This window comes from Macaca mulatta, chromosome 2 (genome assembly GCF_049350105.2).
Source record: "Macaca mulatta isolate MMU2019108-1 chromosome 2, T2T-MMU8v2.0, whole genome shotgun sequence".
NCBI lineage: Eukaryota > Metazoa > Chordata > Mammalia > Primates > Cercopithecidae > Macaca > Macaca mulatta.
The window spans coordinates 21,328,796-21,350,597 of record NC_133407.1 but is presented as its reverse complement, the minus strand read 5'-3'; the positions used below and the strand labels follow the sequence as shown (position 1 = coordinate 21,350,597).

Sequence of the window (21,802 nt, the reverse complement as noted above, 5' to 3'; positions counted from 1 at the left end):
GGGTTTTCTAGATGTAAGATAATGTCATCTGCAAACAGGGATAGTTTGACTTCTTCTCTTCCTATTTGGATACCCTTTCTTTCCCTTGCCTGACTGCTCTGACCAGTACTTTCAATACTATGTTGAAGTATTGTCTTGTGCTGATTGGCAAGGGAAATGCTTCCAGCTCTTGCCCATTCAGTATAACGTTGGCTGTGGGTCAAGCCAAGAGCCAGATCAGGAATGCAATCCCATTCACAATTGCAAAAAGAATAAAATACCTAGAAATACAGATAACCAGGGAAGTAAAAGAGCTTTACAGAGAGAACTACAAAACACTGCTCAAAGAAATCAGAGATGACACAAACAAATGGAAAAATATCCCATGCTCACAGATAGGAAGAATCAATATCATTATAATGACAATACTGTCCAAAGCAATTTATAGATTCAATGCTATTCTTATCAAACTACCAATGACATTCTTCACACAACTAAAAAAAATTTTTTTTAAATTTACATGGAACCAAAAGAGCACCTGAATAGCCAAGGCAATCCTAAGAAAACAAAACAAAACAAAAACAAAAAACAAAGCTTGAGTCATCATGCTACCTGACTTCAAACTATACTACAGGACTACAGTAACTGAAACAGCATGGTATTGACACAAAAACAGACACATAGACCAATGGACCAGAAAAGAGAACCCAGAAATAAGGCTGCACACCTACAACCATCTGATCTTCAAGAAACCTGACAAAAACAAGCAATGGGGAAAAGATTCCTTATATAATAAATGGTGCTGGGATAACTGGCTAGTCATATGAAGAAAACTGAAATTGAACCCCTTTACAAAAATCTGAACTGAACCCCATATACAAAAATCAACTCAAGACAGATTAAAGACTTAAATGTGAAACCCAAAACTATAAAAACCCTGGAAGACAACCTAGGCAATACCATTCAGGACACAGGCACGGGCAAAAATTTCATGACAAAGATGCCAAAAGCAAAAATTGACAAGTTGGGGGTCTGGCGCAGTTACTCATGACTGTAATCCCAGCATTTTGGGAGGCCGAGGCAGGTGGATCACGAGGTTAGGAGATCGAGACCAACCTGGCTAACACCGTGAAACCCCGTCTCTACTAAAAATACAAAAAAGTAGCCGGGTGTGGTGGCACGGGCCTATAGTTCCAGCTACTCAGGAGGCTGAGGCAGGAGAATCGCTTGAACCCGGGGAGGTGGAGGTTGCAGTGAGCCAAGATCACGCCACTGCACTCCAGCCTGGGTGACAGAGCAAGACTCCATCTCAAAAGGAAACAAAGAAGGAAAGAAAGAGAGAGAGAGAGAGAGAGAGAGAGAGAGAGAGAGAGAGAAAGAGAGGAAGGAAGGAAGGAAGGAAGGAAGGAAGGAAGGAAGGAAGGAAGGAAGGAAGGAAGGAAGGAAGGAAGGAAGGGAAAAAATTGACAAGTGGGATTTAATTAAACTAAAGAGCTTCTGCACAGCAAGAAAAGAAAGAAAGAAAAAGAAAAAGAAAGAACGAAAGAACGAAAGAGAAAGAAAGAAAGAAAGAAAGAAAGAAAGAAAGAAAGAAAGAAAGAAAGAAAGAAAGAAAGAAAGAAAGAAAAAATTGACAAGTGGGATTTAATTAAACTAAAGAGCTTCTGCACAGCAAAGGAGACTATCAACAGAGTAAACAGACAACCTACAGAACAGAAGAAAATTTTTGCGAACTATACACCTGACAAAGTTCTAATATGCAGCTTCTATAAAGAACTTAAGCAAATTTACAAGAGAAAAACAACCCCATTAAAAAGTGGGCAAAGAACATGAACAGACACTACACAAAATAAGACATACATGTAGTCAACAAGCATGAAATAAAGCTCAACATTACTGATCATTAGAGAAATGCAAATCAAAATCACAATGAGATACCATTTTTTACCAGTCAGAACGGCTATTATTAAAAAGCTAAAAAAAATAACAGATGCTGGAAAGGTTCAGCATAAAAGGAACACTTATGCACTGTTGGTGGGAGTGTAAATTAGTTCCACCATTGTGGAAAACAATGTGTAGTGATTCCCCAAAGACATAAAAACAGAACTACTATTCAACCCAGCAATCCCATTACTGGTTCTATACCTAAAGGAATACAAATCATTCTATCATAAAAACACTTGCACACATATGTTCATTGCAGCACTATTCACAATAGCAAAGACATGGAATCAACATAAATGCCCATAAATTCTAGATTGAAAAAAGAAGATATGGTATATACACACCATGGAATACTATGCAGCCATAAAAAGCAACAACATCATGTCTTTTGTAGGAACATGGCTGGAGCTGGAGGCCATTATCCTTAACAAACTAATGCAGGAACAGAAAATCAAATATTGCATGTTTTCACTTATAAGTGGGAGTTAAATGATGAGAACACCTGGCCCCATAAAGGGGAACAGCAGACACTGGGATTTATTGGAGGGTGGAGGGTAGGAGGAAGGATAGCATCAGGAAAAATAGCTATTGGGCCTAGGCTTAATACCTGGGTGATGAAACAATCTATACAACAAACCCCCATGACACAAGTTTACCTGCATAACAAACCTGCACATGTACCTCTGAATTTAAAAATTTTTTTAAAAAATCAATTAAAAAAAGAAGACTGTAGATTACTATTGTGCCAAAGAAAGAAAGGTTTAGATATCATCCTACAAAAACTGGTGAGGAGTAATATTAGTATAAACAATGGCTAGGAGGAGAAATCAAAGGGAAAGGGGTATAGTCACAATAATATATCTATTATATTTCATCAGAGATGGAGCTAAGTGCTAGCACAGATACCAACCCAAGTTTTAAAAGATTCAGAAGGCAGATGAAAAAAGATTCTATCTGGGGTGACTCCAGAATTTCTACAATCCAAAATACTGAGGATTTGGCTCAGTTTGATGGGATGGAGAAATCCCATCAACTTAAGTACCCAAGATGCAACTTAAGTACCCACCTTAAGTACCCAACTTAAGTATCCAAGAAGGTCCAGAAATAGCAATCAGCCAGATACATGAGTCATTTACTCATATAAGCAATATTTATTAAGGGTCTACTCTGTGTCAGTCACTGCTTTGGGCAATAAAAGCTACAAACTAAACTGACTAAGTCCCTGCTCTTGAGTTTCCATTTTGGTGGGGAAGAGACAGACAATAAACAAAAAGCATGTATGCACATGTGTAATATGTCAAGGATGATGAGTGCCGTGAGCTTTATAAAGCAGGCAAGGAGGTTAGAGAGTACTGCGAGGTAGGGGGGCCATCGGGGTGGGGAACATTTTAGCAGAGACCCAGATGAAGTGAGGGCCTGTGTCATGCATATATCTGAGGAAAGAGAGTTGTAGGAAACCATGAAAGCAAGGGCAAAAGTCTAGAAGGAGGGTGCATGCCAGGACTAGTGGGAAGCCCCATGTGGCTGGAGCAGAGAAAACAGGAGGGGAAGTGGGAGGGAGCATGGGTGACAGGCCAGCAGAGATTGGCCAAAACTTTGGAAGTGCAACTAGATAATGACTTTCATTAAACTCCTGCTATAGTGATAGCTGGAGCTCCTGATTCTCTTTGAAAAATTATGATAAATCACATTATCAATTTAAAAATGGAAACGAAAAAGTACCTGAACTTTATCATCTAACATGGCTTTTTGTTTCATGTGTTCTTGTCTGGCCTTTTTCCAATTTTTTGCATATTTTTATGGGGTTTGTCATAGTTGCAAAAAGTTTTACATCATATTTGTCTTACCCACATGTCATCATGTGTTTTACAGGTTGTTACAAACCCTTCCAAATAATCGTTCTAGTGGTTGCATAATAAGTGAATGCTCTACTTCCTCTTGGACACTTAAGTAGCTTCCAGATAGTCACTGTTACTGATGATGCACAAACCTCTTTCTAGATTTGGATTATGTGGGGACCCTTTCTCTTCATGAGCTTTTATCCATAAATAGTGATTTATTATAGACATGAGGTATTTCTTGATTGTCCCTACATGTCTGAAGCTGCGAGACTAATTACCTGCTGATGGTGTCTGTTACTTTTTCAGAGTAGATACCTTCTGGCACTGGTTCATATACCGCCTCCACTATCTGCAAAACAAACAGACTAGAGTGATGGAAGTCAAGGGGCCACAGATGTCTTTGAATAGTTAATACTTGACCATAACCTTAATTAGAGCTACTAATTAAGCAGTATAACTTCAAACACAAATTTTAGTCAGAAATCCCAACCAAATAAAGCATTTGCATCAATTAAACAGTTCTTGAACATGGAATTATATTCTCCAAGCTGAGTTAAAATTAACCTTCGATTCATAATAAAATAGTGTATGGGATAATATAAGGTGCTGGGTTGTGAGTAGTCCAGACTGCAATTAAAAATAAAAGACCAGCCAGGTGCAGTGACTCACGCCTGTAATCCTAGCACTTTGGGAGGCCAAGGCAGGTGGATCACCTGAGATCAGGAGTTCAAGACCAGCATGGCCAACATGGTGAAACCTCATCTCTACTAAAAAAATTAAAATAAAAAATTAACCAGGTGTGGTGGCACATGCCTGTAATCCCAGCTACCCAGGAGGCTGAGGCAGGAGAATTGCTTGAGTCCAGGAGGCGGAGGTTGTAGTGAACCAAGATCATGCCACTGCACTCCAGCCTAGCTGACAGAGTGAGACTGTCTCAAAATAAATAAATAAATAAATAAATAAATAAATAAATAAATAAATAAAATGAATAAAAAATAGAAGACCAAAAAGTCTTTAAATAATTTTGTATTATAAATAAAGACAATTATAGAGGGAAATAAGCCATTACATGAGATATATATTTAGAAGAAAGTGGAAAAAATAAACTGGATCATGCAGTTAATAAAACAATTCTTGCTTTTAATGGGCAGTTATATAAAAATCACAAAGATCTGTTTAATAAGAAAAGGAATTGCATTTTTAGCTACACGAGACCCTTTTGTCTCACAGTGTTGCTTACTTTTGTAGCCAAGGACAGCATGTTAGTGCTGTAGAAGGGGGGATTCAAAGTCGCCATCTGATAAAGGATGCAGCCTGCTGCCCAGACATCAGCCTTCTCCCCATACGGCTCACTCTTCAGTACCTCGGGGCTGACATAAAATAAGGACATTAATACATACTAAGGAAGGGAGAATCCGCTCAGAAAGATCCAATTTTCAAGCTTTATTGGAGTTATTTTTTAAGTATCTGAAATGCTTAACATAATCACTATTTCAGGAAAGGATATCAAAAAGTCTGTTTGAAATTTCCCAGCCTCAGATGAACCCGGAAGCATATCAAGCAATTCCAGCTTAACTAAATACCAATAACTCATATAAATATCACCTAGTATGCATCCAAGGATGTGTGTATTTCCAGAAAGAACAAGCCCACTGTGGTAGATGGAGTTGCTGGCCCCAGTTCTTCGCTGCTCTGGGAGCTTCTGTACATCCCACCCTTGCTGTAGCCTCTTCTGGGCAGTGTCCATCATCTTCTCCTGCCTTTGGTTTGACTGTGTTTTCTTCCTTTGACCAATGGAATGTGGAAGTGACAATGAGCCTGATGAGAGCCTCAGTCTGAACAGGTACTGAGGACTTCCATTTATCCTTCTAGGAGCTTCAGTCCACTACTAGAGGAAGAATGTGTCCCAGGGAGCTTCCACCCTCGCAGCCTGGGCCCAGCATAAGACACACAGAACCAGTCTGCCCCCAGACAACCCATATACCAATAGTCTGGAGGAGAACGAGCCTAGCAGGCTCACAAACCTGTGATTCTGAAGTTGAATGCCACTGAAACTTTGTGGTGATTAATGATAAGGTGTTAACATGGAAAAAGCTGACTGATAGAGCCTTCCCCTTTGCTATTCAGCTCTAGCATATAAAGTAGGGGGAAGACTATATTTAAATATGTTGCAGGAAATGACAATATCTCCCATGTTCACTGCTTCTGAAATTGCCACACAATTTACACAACATTTAAATAATCTGCAAGGGTTCATGAATTTATTTTTAAATTTAATTGGATTTAATTTATGTGGAGGCGAGTATAGTTCCCTTGGACATTTTGTACTAATAGAAGTTTCCTCTAATATAAATGTACATTAAAAAACAAAGTACTAAAAGTACTCAACACACACACACCCTAAATTAAGTAGCTTACTAATTCAGTTCCATAATAAGTACTTGGGTCTCACCTCAGTACTCTAATGGAGTAAAGATTAATACAGTTAGCTTTGACAGTGGGTTAAAATATAAAGAAATTTATAAATTGGCATCAAAACAATCAGGGCAGGTATAAATCAGTATTGACTTTAAAATGATCAACAAATTACTGTTCTTGAGAGGAAGAATTCCTAGTTTAAGATTTACAGTATGTATTTGCAAAGAAAAGTATGATTTCTAGGTCTATCAGTTAAGCATTTTCATATTTAGTGTTTTTCAGTTCAATAATATAGAAATCGGGGAACTGGGGCTGAGATTTCCACAGGGCTCTGCTGGTTCTAACAGTACAAAAAGGATTGCCTGCCATCCCTTTATCAACTGCTCACGTTATTAAAAAAAAAAATGATTTAACAAGAAGAAAACATGCTCAACACAGAAAATGTCTTTGGCTCCCCACAGACAAATTTCTCATATTCTCATCTATTGAGATATCAGAAGATTTGCTTCATATTTCCAAAAGATCACGAAGCACAAGCTGTGAGTGTTCCATCCATATCCCCTCAAATCCCTTTTGCATTTCCTATTTTTGGTGTGCTTTCACTCCCCGCAGCCAGCACCTGTACTTGTTCGGAGGACAGCTTTCCATTTCTTCCTCAAAAGATAAATTTTCAATGTCTCTTTCATAAGGGCACTAATCCCATTGGTGAGGACAGAGTCCTCATGACCTAATCACCTACCACAGGCCACACTTCCTAATACTATTACGCTGCAGGTTAGGATTTCAATATAAGAATTTTGGAGAGACACAAGCATTCAATCTGTAGCAGACTTTCCTCTTGAAACACTGCTGTTTTTCACTCATCCAGTAAATATGACTAAGCATCTCCAAAATACTAGTCACTCTTCTACCTGCTTGGAATATACCAACAAAGACATCTGTCCTTCATGGGGCTTACCTTCTAGTAAGGGACAGGAGGCAGAGAAGATATAAAATGTAAGAAAATAACTTAAAAGTAAATGATATAGTATTTTAATAAGTGAAAAATGCTGTAGGAAAATAAACTTGACTAGAGTAAAGGAGGTCTGGAGAGGAGGTAAGGTAGCAAGTTGCAATATTAGAAAAAATGGTTCCTTCCTCCCTCTCAGATACCACAGAATGACCCTTCAGTGGCTTCCTGCTTCATTCACACATTCATCTTCTCTTCACACTTTACTCTCTCCTTGGATAATTTCATTCACATCCAAGGCTTCCAGTGAAACCATATGCTGGTAACTCGCAGACCTAATTTTCATTCCTCAAGCCCCTCAAGTGCACACAGAGAAGAAGGCTCTGTTACAAATCACTGATGAAAATAGGGTTAAAGCAGTGGACTCTAAACAATTTGCCTATTTTATAAATTAGAGCAGAGAACTCATCCCAAGTCAACAATGCTTACTTTCTTGAATTTCAAGCACTGTTTCTGAGGTGTATAAAACAACCCTGCAGGACAAAGGCCTGAGTATCTGCAACAGGAAGATAGCTCCCTGGGAGATATCTTAAAGCCCTGGGCCTGTGACTGTCTTTGCCCCCACATTACTTCCTGAGGCAAACATTTCTATTTATTTTTCTACTTCCACCTCTGCTTCCATTTGCACTTCAAACCTAGTCACTTCAAGCAATTCTTTTAAATATGTGTGTGTGCTATGGGAGCTTTTTCTTAATCTACAAGACTCCAGGGTGACTACTCTGCGTCCCAGGGAACGTTTCTGATGTCAAGAGTTAATGTTTCCAGGATATCTGCTGGCTTCAGATTTGCCCCTAATTCCTGGTGTGTCCAGCATTACCACATTAGCAGTTAAATTTATCCTCTGAACGCTAGTTCTTTCCTCAAAAGACAAGATTATAATATCTGACAACTAAGAGTTTATAAGAACTAGTTTATTTTCACCAGTTATGAGAAATTGAAGATGAAATTAAAACCTTAAGATAAATTGAAAAACTATCATTGCAGAAGTAACTCATTGACAATATAATGCTATAGCATCTTGGAAACAGTGACATTTAGAGATGTCATAAAAGAAAATGTTCCCTTAACAAGTGTTAGAAAATACTAATAAAAGAATCTCAAGGAGTTTGGGACGCAGTGAGGGCTAAACTGTTTGAAGACTATTACAATAGTCTTACAAAAGAGACTTATAGTAGTAAGTCTATTTTATTGAAGTTATTTATCCAATAATATTTGCTTCATTAGGTAAAGAGAGAAAAGGGATTTTTGCATCCCACTGCAATGTGTTAATTCTGAGTCTATTAAAAAGTACATTTAGTTCTCAGGTATTGGCTATCACACCTTCATCTCCCGGGAGTACCTTAAATATAAAGGAGAAAGAGAACTAACTTATCACTGTTCCTGAAAAAGGAACATAAACCTTCTGTCTGAAGGTTTAAGATCCACTATTTGTGCATTCAAGGAGGCAAAACTCATGAGAATAAAATGCTGACCTGAGGTGACATAATTAAGTCTGTGTGCCATAAATACCATTTATTTAGACTGAAAATCAAACGATGCTCTAATTATAATTCATTGTACAGCATGTAGCAATATAAGATGAATCAAATGTGTGTGTGTGTACTCTTGTGTGTGTGCATGTGTTTGTGGATGTCTGTGTGTTTGTATGTGTATGTGAATGTTTGTGTGCATGTCCATGGATATTTATGGTTGCGGAACGGTAGGTACACCGTTGCTGAGAAATGGCTCAAAAAACCATCACTATGGTAGGATAGGAGTTAATGAGAACTAATGAGGATGCAGAAACTTGGAAAAACCCTGAGGAAATAAATCTCAGTGTATTTTCTGGAAAGAGTGAGCAACATAATATTCAGATATATGGTGAGATAAGCATAGTTTAGCAGAAAAGACACTAAGCAGAATCATGAATGTAGAGAGATCCATCCATGCCTTGATCTTTTTCTATGAGGTCCTACTTAGTATAAGCACTTAATAGCATTGATAAAATGTAATCTGGTCCCACTGGAGCCACAAAAATTAAAGAGCACCCTGATCAGCCTTATGGCATTCTCCACTATGGAGGAGTAAAGGGATTGAGCCCGAAAAGAGACTGGAAGGCTGGGCAAGCCCACTAATGCGGTGATCAGGGAAATGAGAAGATGAAAGCCATAGGACTTCAGAATTGATTGGATGTGGGGAGGAGAAAAAGAGAAAGGAAAGATGATCCCCTCCTCCTCTAGGCTCCAAGTATTTGGTTCTGGTGACTAAATGGGTATAAGAGTCATTAACACAGATACAGGGGGAGCAGATGTGCAGGAAGAAACTATATCAATTTGGAATATATTAATTCATGTATGTCTGCAAGATCCACAATTGGGGATATTCAATGGGCAACATCATTCCAGATGTGAAGAGTCTCTCAAAACCTTATCTTTAGAGCATGTGCTATCTATAAGCCTGGTATCACGGAAATGTTCTCAGCTCATAGGTGACTACTGCCATTAAGTAGTTAGTTAAAAAGATTTGATACCTAAACAGCTCTGACTTTTCTGAACACAAACCTCTTACAGAGAGACAAGAGAATGAGATGACACATTCAAGAGCTGTGGAATAATATCCTATGCCATTAAAAGAAATTGGCACACCTTTAACGCAAATTTGAGAGCCTGCCTGCTTCTGTACTGCATCCAGCATTGACAGCTTTATCCACTAGAAATACAAGACAGTCAGTTAAATTTGAATTACTTTTAAAAATGCAATAGTTGGAACATATGCTAAAAAATACAGTAAACGGGACATAAAATGTTCATTGGTGTTTATTCAAAATTCAAATTTCATTGGATCCCCTGCATTTCATTTGGCAATCCTAAATTGCAGTATTGTTCATGTACTCTCCTTTCTTAGTGTTTAAGTCATCTTTATTCTAGAAAGGCACAAAAAGAGCTATTTAAACACTATCTATGGTTTTCTGTACTTACGTTACAAAAATAGCAAAGTAGAGTATTTATATGGGGCATCTGGGACACTTCTCTAAATGCTTTCTATTTCTCTCATGTTGCATGAAGCTGTGTATTAACATGCCTTAACAACCAATGAAATCAATGATTTAAAAGTTCTTTAAAATATAAGCAGCATCTTAAAGTACAAAACACATTTGAATATACGAAATGTTAAATTCAGGCCTAGTTTTTACAAACATTTTTACCAAATGTCTCTGTAAATGTTAAGTTAAATAATAAACAAACTGGAGTAGAAGCCATCAGAATAGCCTCCTTAGTCCCATAGCAAAGGTAGGTCATGACTGGTTTCTAGATGCCGGACCCTTTTATTAGGTCACCTAGCTCCTATGGATTATGTTTAGGGACATGCATGTGAACAAAACCAGAATATTTCACCCCCCAAAAAGCACTTCTTTGGCATATTTCCATATAGGTATTCAAAGGAACTGCAAACCACAGAAATCTTGAAAATCTGTCCTTTGTGGAGGATATTTGCATCTGTAGAGAAAATCTACACTCATGAAACAAACAGTCAGGCTTTCTCTGAGCCCACTTCCACCCCACTCCCATCCGAATCTAGGAAAGATTAACTCACAGGAATGAGAGGGAGAGTATGACACCTTTGAAAGTCTGACAGAGACATGTTACCACAGGCCACCATCTATTCTTTCTGAGAACTGCTATCTGTGAAATTTCATGTGTCTTAGTGTGTTTTCTGTTGCTTATAACAGAATACCTGAAACTAGACAATTTATAAAGAAAAGGAACTTATTTCTTACAGTTCTGGAGGCCGAAAATCCAAGGATGAGGGGCTGCATCTGGTGAGGGCCTTTCTTGCTGGTGCGGACTTTCTGCAGAGTCCTGAGGCAGCACGAGGCATCACGCAGCAAAGGGGCTGAGAGTGTTCACTTGGGTCTCCCTCTTTTTATAAACCTCTAGTCCCATTCTCATAATAACTCATTAATTCTTTAATCCATGAATGGATCCTCATGATCCACTGGATCATAAGGGCTCTCCTCTCATGATCCAATGATCTCTTAAAGGTCCCATCTCCTAATACTGCTGCATGGGGAATTAAGTTTCAACATAAGTTTTGGAGGGAACAAACCTTCAAACCATAGTACTCTGTATAACAAGACCACCTTCACTAGCCAGGCCTTTTCTTGTCCCTCCCTCCCATAACCTGTCTTGCCACTGTAGCAGGACAATTTTCAGACAAAACTCCTCAGACACCGAGTTAAAGAAGGAAGGGGTTTATTCGGCCAGAGGCATCAGCATGACTTCTGTCTCACGAGCTGAGCTCCCCGAGTGGGCAATTATTGTCCCTTTTAAGGGCTCACAACTCTAAGGGGGTGCATGTGAGAGGGTCATGATTGATTGAGCAAGCATGGGGTACGTGACTGGGGGCTGCAGGCACCAGTAATTAGATCGGAACAAAACAAGATAGGGATTTTCACAGTGCTTTTCTATACAATGTCTGTAATCTATAGATAATAGAACTGATTAGGACAGGGGTCGATCTTTAACTACCAGGCCCAGGGTGCGGCGCCGGGCTGTCTGCCTGTGGATTTCATTTCTGCCTTTTAGTTTTTACTTCTTCTTTCTTTGGAGGCAGAAATTGGGCATAAGACGATATGAGGGGTGGTCTCCTCCCTTACCACAATCCAAGCCCCTATTCCTTCTGTAACTTCTGGATGGTATAAAACCTGCAGGCATCTGGCCTTTTCTAAGTTTTCATATTTCATATTGTTCTCACGTACACATGTGCAAGTAATAATTTATATACCTTTCTCCTATCAAATTATTATGCATTTGTTTTATGGACTCAAATTATCAAACCTTCAGAAAGGTAAGGAACGAGGAAGTTATCTTCACTCCTACACATGATTCAGACCCCTAAATAACATTTTATGAACCAGAGTGACAAGACACTCCACTTGGAAGAGTTATCAGTGTACTTTTTATGAATGAGTGGTAGATAACTGCTATAACTAAAATAGATCCATTATTTGATAGATTAATGCACTACTTCTTCAAGTTAGGGAAACATTTGTTATCTAATATACATAAAATTCATAACAGTAAAAAACAGAAGAGATTGACACTGCATTATGCAAACCAGGACCCGTGAATACCAGTGTAGCTGTTGATCTGCCTTTAATTAGTTTCTTGTTTTTACTGCAAAATGATGAGTCAAATTAGACTCAATTTTCATCTCCCCACTAGGATCAGCAGACATTGACCAAATGACACAATTGATTGCAGATCATTTTATGCGACACTCCAATTTATGTAGAATCTGTTCATGAGATAATAAATGTGCAAGTGCCATGAAAAATACTAAGTACTACACAACTGCAAAGTGGTATTATTACATAGAGAGATCTGTCACATTTCATAGGGACTGTGACAATAAGTGAGCTAGAAAAAAACAGGCAGCAGAATAAATATGGTGGTGGAGTGGGGACTGTCATATTCCTGAATTCTGAGGAGTTCTGAGTGGACAACCAAATAGTTGACCTTCAGTCTATTAAAGTCAAAGTCAGGCCAAGAACTTTTACTATTATAGGTAAAAATGTTGCTAGTGGTGACAGGGGTGTCAGTTGTCCTTTCCATTAGGTCCAGTTTGGTAAAAGTATGTATGATCCCAAAACACGAGTGGCAGCCTACTCTCACCCTGTCTCACCCACGTTAGCCTCCCTCCTGATCTTTGCCCCTAGTTCATGGAAACCCCTATCTGGCATGTTTACCCATTCATCTCCAAGCAATACTATGTGCCAGGAGCACATACTAGAATACAGGAGCAAACAAACACACACAAAATCCCTGGCCTCATGGAGTTTACATTCTAGTAAAGGAGACAACTAATATACTAATTAATTGATAGATTAAAATTTATTAGATGCCATGAAGAAAATAGACTATTTTTTAAAATAACATTTATCTCATGAATTGACTTTTAAACTGTTCTGTGGCCTTAATAGCCTGTTTGACTTTGGAGGTGAGGTTGGGTAGATATTAATTTCCTCACATCTGCAAGACAGAGAGATAATTTGTAGTATCTAGTCCTGTTCCAAATGCTATGTCCATCAATTAAAGACTGAAAATACCTTCATGACAGATATGCACATCGTTTTAAGATAAAGATTACATTTGTTTTTCAGTGTGGTTTAATCACTGAGGACAGAGTCAACAATATTTTCCAAATTAAATTTGTTCTATCAAAACAAATTCATGAACATGTAAATAATTTTTGATTATTGCTTTGGTACAGTATTAAAATCTGTGTTTTAAGATTTTTAAGCAAAATAAGGCATTTTTATTTTAACAGATAGCTAACACATATTTCAAAGTCACTTTTAAGCATTATAGATGTCTTAACCTGAATCATCACCATATTTGCTCAAAAAATGCTGGACAAATAGATCCTAAATCTGTAAACTTATGTGACTGAAGAACAAAAGAAATGCATTTCTCTTTCACCTCTGAAGCAGAAGTTCCCTCACTGAATATGCAAAATCCTATGGCCACGGCCTTTGACAACTTCCTCACAACCAATTTCATTCTGTCTCCCTATTCCCATTTGCTGAGCAGATACAAAGAAACCTGTCAACAGAAAACACAGATTTGAGGACATTTGAGAACCAAGGAGTGTCCTTTACCCAAAATATCTTCCCTGAGGCCAATGCATGAGTTCTCACAGTTAGTGACTTATTCTTCTATGTTATATACTAGTTATTTCTGGAAAGTACATAAGGAGAAAATGAGGAAGAAGGGTGAAAACATGGGGAACCTAGGACTTGAGCATGTTCGACAGTGTCTGTTGGTTGGTGGTAGACTAAAAGATAATAGCTTGATAAGATACAGAGGCCAAGGCCACATAGGGAACAACTTTATGGTAATTTCCCTCAAACTAGAGTGTGAGATGGAGGCAGGAGAATAGTCTAGAGGCAGGGAACATAAGGCCAATTCATGCTGACTTCCTAGAACTAAATTAAATGGAAACACTTTAGCTATGACAGGAAACATCCTCTCCATTTACATTGGGCGTACCCCAAGTAAATGACTTTGTAACTTTAGTTTATTCTCTTCATTTACATACAGCATACACCAAGTAACCAATGGAAACCTCTACAGGGTATTTAAACCACAGAAAACCCTGTAACAGGGCTCTTGAGCCCCTATGCTTCACCCACTCCCACCTGTGGAGCATACTTTCATTTTCAATAAATCTCTGTTTTTGTTGCTTCATTCTTTCCTTGCTTTGTGCGTTTTGTCCAATTATTTGTTCAAGATGCCAAGAACCTGGACTCCCTCCACTGGTAACAAGATGAAGACAGAATAGGGGGAATAAAGAAAGAAGGGGTTTTGAAGAGGAAGGGAGGACGAATTTTAAGTAACATTTTATTAAAACTGAACGTTGCTGTCTGTACCTCTGACGACAACAAGCCGTTTTCCTTGGTATTTTGCTTTGTTGACATTCTGGTTTGCCATAATTGGTCATCATTTCTACTAACCTGACCAAAAATTAAGGTTTGAAAAAATGAGCAATTGTCCAATATATGACTCCTAGGTTTTGTAAACCAAAGCTAAAATTCTAAGCCCCTCGACCGACTCCATGGACCCCTCCTCTAGGCCAAGGGAATTCCAAAGAAACCTGAAAAACTAGTTCAGGCCATGATAGGAAAGGATGCTCAAACAGGCCTCATTATACTCTCCTCTGGTTGGAATTCAGCCACAGCTGACCAGCATTAACATTACAACAGCGATCTCAGGACTGATCTCTGTAGGAATAAGATACCAAATTCCAACCTGACTCTAGTGTAGCATCACATGACAGATAGGCCTATGAAAAAAATCAAAGTATTTTATCCCAAAATATGTTCCTTTGACATATTTTTAAAGGCCCTGCAAAGCTGTCTCTTGTGGGGGAAATTCATTTTGTAGAGAACCCCCTTCCCTTTCCAGGTCTTTTTCTGATTCTGAAGAGATTAGCTGAGAGTCTGGAAACTTTTAAAGGTCGGAATCGAAAGCATTTGCCATCTATTGCCTCAAAGGGCAGCCACCTATGCAACTTCATCTACATGATAAGAACCTTGGTCTCCACAATCCCATATCTTAACCCAGACACTTGTTTCCACTGATTCCAGATCTTTAGGTAATATCAGTTTTAACTAATCATCAATCAGAAAATCTATGACGCCCACCCCCACCACCTGCTTCAAGTTGTCCTACCTTTCTGGACCAAGTCAATGTATACCTTACATATGTTGATTGATTTCTTAGCTCTCTGTAAAAGCTATAAAACCAAGCTGTAACCCAACCACCCCTAGGCACACGTTATCGGGACCTCCTGAGGCAGTGTTACTGGTCACGGTCCTCACATATGGCTCAGAACAGATCTCTTCAAATATTTTACGGAGCTTGGCTTTTTTCATCAATAATTCCTAGGTAAAAGTTAAAAAGTGAGAGTCCATATTTACTACCATTTTACCTACACTAAATTGCTAATTTCCCTCCTCCTGTAAGCAAGAAGCTGAATGGCCTACCTCAACTTGCCTTTACTTATTCAAGTCATTCAAATGCAATGCAGGCAGCTTTTACTTTCTTTTTTTCTTTTTTTTTTTTTTTTCCTATTTTTGTTTAATTTATTTAAAACCACCTCCTCACAATTTCCAGAGAGAAAATACAAAACGAGAAACAGACTTGGTTTCAAATACATAACCAGGTGCTGGAGTTTAAAGCATTACTGATAACATTGTTACAGAAGAATGGCAGCTTACTCCAGGGGACTTCAATATTCCTGAAGAATAAACATGATTTCTCTTGTCCTCCCACTGGGATGTTCTCAGGTGAAATCACTGTTCCTGTTCTTTGACATATTTTCCGTATAGAAGATATGGAGCCTGGAAATCATGCTGACAGTTGGAGTAAGCCATTCCTAATCCCATGCTAGAACTGAAGGCTAATCGCCACATTCTTCTTTTAAAGGTGAGAAAACAATTCCAAATCCAAAACCAGTACCTATCTTCACGACCGCATCTGCCAGGCACGGCCCCACTTCCAGCCGAGCTCCAACTCCGACATGTACCCCACTTGAGCCTCCAATTTTCCTCTCGGCCGGCCCCCCGGCCCACTCCAACCCCTGCAAGTCTCACGAGCTACTTCCTTTAAAAGCATTACCATTGAAAACTTCCATAGTTTTTGACTCTTAACACCATCAAAATTAGTCTTAATCTCTGAACACATAAAGATAATCATTTCTTCTCTCGCTCAGCACAATAACTATAGATTTTCAAAACAGAGGGCAATAAAGCACTTTATTTAGGTTCCAGATTTATTGTGTTCCATTTAGGAATGAACTACTATCTGGGTAACCCATGGGATGCCAACTCTATACAGCAAGAATAAATCAATTTAGCAATGGACCTGGTGTGGCTGAATGGAATGACACTTCAAAATTGTAGGATTCTGGAAAATAAGATATTTGCTTTGTGCCTTAGCTTCCTTTCTTATACAATAGGAAAATGACCTGTTCAGTGTGTTATAAGAATTGCCAAATGCAATACATTTTAAAAATATAAGGCATAGAATATCTTCATATTTACTCAAATAAGTTTTAACTCTTCTCCTTTCCTTGAATGTTGGCAGTTTAAATGAGAGAAAGGCAAAAGGTAAACAGAAAGCTGAAATAAGGATTGTAATTTGTTTTGTTTATCACACTTAAAGAGTGTATGAATCCATTCTTGCACTACGATAAAGAAATAGCTGAGCCTAGGTAATTTAGAAAGAAAAGAGGTTTAATTGGCTCACGGTTCTGCAGGCTGTACAGGAAGCATGATGACATCTGCTTCTTGGGAGGCCTCAGGAAGCTTCCAATCATAGCAGAAGGCAAAGGAGGAGCCAGCACGTTTTATGTGGCCAGAGCAGGAGCAGGAGAGCGAGGGGAGAAGTGCTGCACACTTTAAACAACCAGATCACATGAAAACTCACCATCATGAGAACAGCACCAAGGGAGAAATTCTCCCCCATAATATAATCACCTCCCACCAGGCCCCACCTCTAACATACAGGATTAAAATTCCACATGAAATTTAACTGGGGACACAGATCCAAACCATATCAGAGAGTAGACCTTCATTGTACCAACACTAAAGTTTCACTGATTTTTAAATTGACATGCAAATTACTGTAAAATTTTTCTCTACTTTCTCAAATTTATAAAAAGTATAAACTAACCAGCTTTATGAATGGGGTCATTGAGAAATAAAAGAAACAGAAAGAAAAGAACTCCTGCCCAAGAGAAGGGTCCTCAATAGTCAAAGACAAATAATTCTAGACAGTATCATCACAAATTCAATACAGTAAATATAGTTGGATAAATATATATTGAGTACTGCAGTCTAAAAACAAAACACATTCTCTTCAAGGAATTCATAAAACTTACATAAACTTTTCTATATATCAGGTGTGGCAAACTATTACTTTGGTGATCTATTGAGAAAACACTTTTACTAGTACATATGCCCTTGTGTAGTCCCTCCATACGTTATTTCTGGGTTTGGCCACATGACTGGCTTTAGTCAATGGGACATTAGCAATTGTGATTCATGCCCGTACATGCAGGCTATATTTTCAGAACTCTAACTTTTGGACCATTCCCTCTCAGATTCCAACCACGATACTGAAAAACCCAAAGCCCGGTCTAGCCATTTAAACATTTAAAGAGAACACATGGAAGTAAACCAAGAACCCAGCCAACATCCTGGGATAAGCTCCCAGCCAACAGTCAGTACCAACATCCTCCTTAAAAGAGATTCCTCCCATTCCAGTTGAGTTGCCCTAGTTAATGCCACATGGAGCAGAGATAAGCTGTTATTAACAAGCCCTGTTCAAACTGCAGAATTTGAGCAAATAAATTATTATTATTGTATTAAACCAGTAAGTTGGGGATAAATGCTATGCAATGATTATCTGAATCATCAGAGTATGAACAATTTCTCAATTTATTCTAAACTATAATTGTACAAGCTGTATTCTGACATAGTAAAGCCAAATAAAATATAAGCTTTGAACAAAGAGAAAAAAAAAAACTTTGAAATAAAAAACATTTTATAAATTACTTATTAGTGATAAAGATAAAAAATTTTATTGACAGGCTACTTAGAAAATAAGGACGATGAAAATGATGACTAACCCCTGATTTTTTTTATCTTGCCCAAATTTCTATCTAAGGCGTCTGGTGAGTCATGCCCTCAGATAGGTTTTATTGAACTCTACGTATCATGATTTACTTTCCAACCCAACTCTGGCATAACATTACAAAATAAAGAAGAAAATCCTGTATTAGTGTGTTCTCACATTGCCATAAAGACATCCCTGAGACTGGGTAATTTATAAAGAAAAGAGGTTTAACTGGCTCACAGGCTATAGAAGAGGCATGGCTGTGGAGGCCTTGGGGAACTTTGACTCATGGCAGAAGGTAAAGTGGGAGCAGGCATCTTCGCATGGCCAGAGCAGGAGGAAGAGACAGAGTGGGGAGGTGTCACACACTTTTAAACAACGAGATCTTGTGAGAACTCTATGACAAAAACAGCATCACCAAAGTGGGACATCCGCCCCTGTGACCCCATCACTTCCTAGCAGGCCCCACCTCCAACACTAGGGATTACAATTCAACATGAGATTTGGGCGGGGACACAAATCCAAATCATGTCACTTCCCAACTCATTCTGTGACGTCAGTATTAACCTGCTACAAAACCCAGGCAAATAAAATCACAAGAAAGAAAACAGACCAATATCTCTTACAAATATAGACACAAAAATCTTCAATAAAATACTAGTAAAGTGAACCCAGCAACATATGAAAAGAATTACACTAGTACCCCCTTAACCAGGGAAAATATGTTCTAAGACCCTCAGTAGATGCCTGAAACTGAAGATAGTACCAAACCCTATATGAACTGTTTTTCCTAGATACACGTATCTATGATAAAGTTTAATTAATAAATTAGATACAGTAAGAGATTAACAATAACTAAGAAAAAAATAGAAGAATGATAACAATATGCCAGCATAACTACTTTGATGTTTTGGAGCCATTATTAAGTAAAATAAGGGTTACTTAACAGAAGAACTGAGATACCATGACAGTTGACCTGATCACTGAGATAGCTAAGTGACTACTGTGTAGATAGAGCATGCAGTGTGGATACACTGGAAAAAGAGCAGATTCACATCCCAGATGAGAAGAAGCAGGACAGTGCAAGATTTTACCACACTGTACAGAATGGTGTGCAATTTAAAACTTACAAAGTGTTTATTTCTGAAATCTTCCATTTACTATTTTCAAACTGCAGTTGACTGAAACTGTGGAAAGAGAAATCATGGATAAGAAGGGAGTACTGTGGGCCAGGCGCAGTGGCTCACATCTGTAATCCCAGCACTTTGGGAGGCTGAGGCAGGTGGATCACGAGGTCAGGAGTTTGAGACCAGCCTGACCAACACAGATAGTGAAACCCTGCCACTACTAAAAATACAAAAATTAGCTGGGCTTGGTGGTGCATGCCTGCAATCCCAGCTGCTCAGGAGGCTGAGGCGGGAGAATCCCTTGAACCTGGGAAGTGGAGGTTGCAGTGAGCCAAGATCACCCCACTGCACTCCAGCCTGGGTGACATTTCGAGTCTCCATCTCAAAAAAAAAAAAAAAAAAAAAGAGGGGACTACTTTGTTATCCATGACCAAGTGGGATTTGTCTCAGAAAAGCAAGGTCAGCTCAAAATACAAAAATCAATCAAGGTAAAACACCACATTAACAGAATGAAGTCTTAAAAAAAAAATGATCATCTTATTAAATGCAGACAAGAGCATTTGACAAAATCCAACTGTCTTTCATGATAAAAGCACTCAGACATGGGCATCCTTGCCCATGCCTATGTCTTGAATGGTATTGCCAAGGTTTTCTTCTAGGGCTTTTATGGATTTAAGTCTAACATTTAAGTCTTTAATCCATTTTGAATTAATTTTTGTATAAGGTGTAAGGAAGGGATCCAGTTTCAGCTTTCTACATATGGCTAGCCAGTTTTCCCAGCACCATTTATTAAATAGGGAATCCTTTCCCCATTTCTTGTTTTTGTCAGGTATGTCAAAGATCAGATGGTTGTAGATGTGTGGTATTATTTCGGAGGGCTCTGTTCTGTTCCATTGGTCTACATCTCTGTTTTGGTACCAGTACCATGCTGTTTTGGTTACTGTAGCCTTGTAGTATAGTTTGAAGTCAGGTAGCATGCCGCCTCCAGCTTTGTTCTTTTTGCTTAGGATTGTCTTGGCAATGCAGGCTCTTTTTTGGTTCCATATGAAATTTAAAGTAGTTTTCTCCAATTCTGTGAAGAAAGTCATTGGTAGCTTGATGGGGATGGCATTGAATCTATAAATCACCTTGGGCAGTATGGCCATTTTCACAATACTGATTCTTCCTATCCATGAGCATGGAATGTTCTTCCATTTGTTTGTGTCCTCTTATTTCATTGAGCAGTGGTTTGTAGTTCCCCTTGAAGTGGTCCTTCACATCTCTTGTAAGTTGGATTCCTAGGTATTTTATTCTCTTTGAAGCAATTGTGAATGGGAGTTCACTCATGATTTGGCGCTCTGTTTGTCTGTTCTTGGTGTATAGGAATGCTTGTGATTTTTGCAGATTTGAATTTTTATCCTGAGACTTTGCTGAAGTTGCTTATCAGCTTAAGGAGATTTTGGGCTGAGATGATGGGGTTTTCTAAATATACAAGCATGTCATCTGCAAACAGGGACAATTTGATTTCCTCTTTTCCTAACTGAATACCCTTTATTTCTTTCTCCTGCCTAATTGCCCTGGCCAGAAGTTCCAACACTATGTTGAATATGAGTGGTGAGAGAGGGCATCCCTGTCTTGTGCCAGTTTTCAAAGGGAATGCTTCCAGTTTTTGCCCATTCAGTATAATATTGCAATGGCAACAAAAGCCAATATTGACAAGTGGGATCTAATTAAACTAAAGAGCTTCTGCACAGCAAAAGAAACTACTATCAGAGTGAACAGGCAACCTACAGAATGGTAGAACATTTTTCCAAGCTACTCATCTGACAAAGGGCTAATATCCAGAATCTACAAAGAACTCAAACAAATGTACAAGAAAAAAATCAAATAACCCTATCAAAAAGTAGGTGAAGGATATGAACAGACACTTCTCAAAAGAACACATTTATACAGCCAACAGACACATGAAAAAATGCTCATCATCACTCGCCATCAGAGAAATGCAAATCAAAACCACAATGAGAGACCATTTCACACCAGTGAGAATGGTAATCATTAAAAAGTCAGGAAACAACAGGTGCTGGAGAGGATGTGGAGAAATAGGAACACTTTTACACTGCTGGTGGGACTGTAAACTAGTTCAACCATTGTGGAAGACAGTGTAGCGATTCCTCAAGGATCTAGAACTAGAAACATCATTTGAACCAGCCATCCCATTACTGGGTATATGCCCAAAGGATTATAAATCATGCTGCTATAAAGACACATGCAAATGTATGTTTATTGCGGCACTATTCACAATAGCAAAGATTTGGAACCAACCCAAATGCCCATCAATCATAG

The 21,802-nt window shown here is 38.6% G+C and overlaps 1 protein-coding gene and 1 pseudogene across 8 annotated transcripts in view; both read right to left on the bottom strand.

The window, feature by feature from the left end:
- The window catches only part of NEK10 (NIMA related kinase 10), a 422,123-nt gene that overhangs the window by 249,858 nt on the left and 150,463 nt on the right, over positions 1-21,802 (bottom strand). For all 7 annotated transcript variants that reach the window (XM_077994143.1, XM_077994145.1, XM_077994146.1 and 4 more), the window contains 2 exons: positions 5,005-5,134; positions 4,043-4,113 (listed from right to left, as the gene is read on the bottom strand). In XM_077994143.1, coding sequence (XP_077850269.1) covers positions 4,043-4,113; positions 5,005-5,134 — 201 coding nt within the window. The remainder of the gene's footprint in view (positions 1-4,042; positions 4,114-5,004; positions 5,135-21,802) is intronic.
- On the bottom strand, positions 15,774-16,492 carry LOC106997145 (MICOS complex subunit MIC10 pseudogene; annotated as a pseudogene). The gene has a single exon (XR_003727078.2). The product of XR_003727078.2 is annotated as an MICOS complex subunit MIC10 pseudogene (transcript).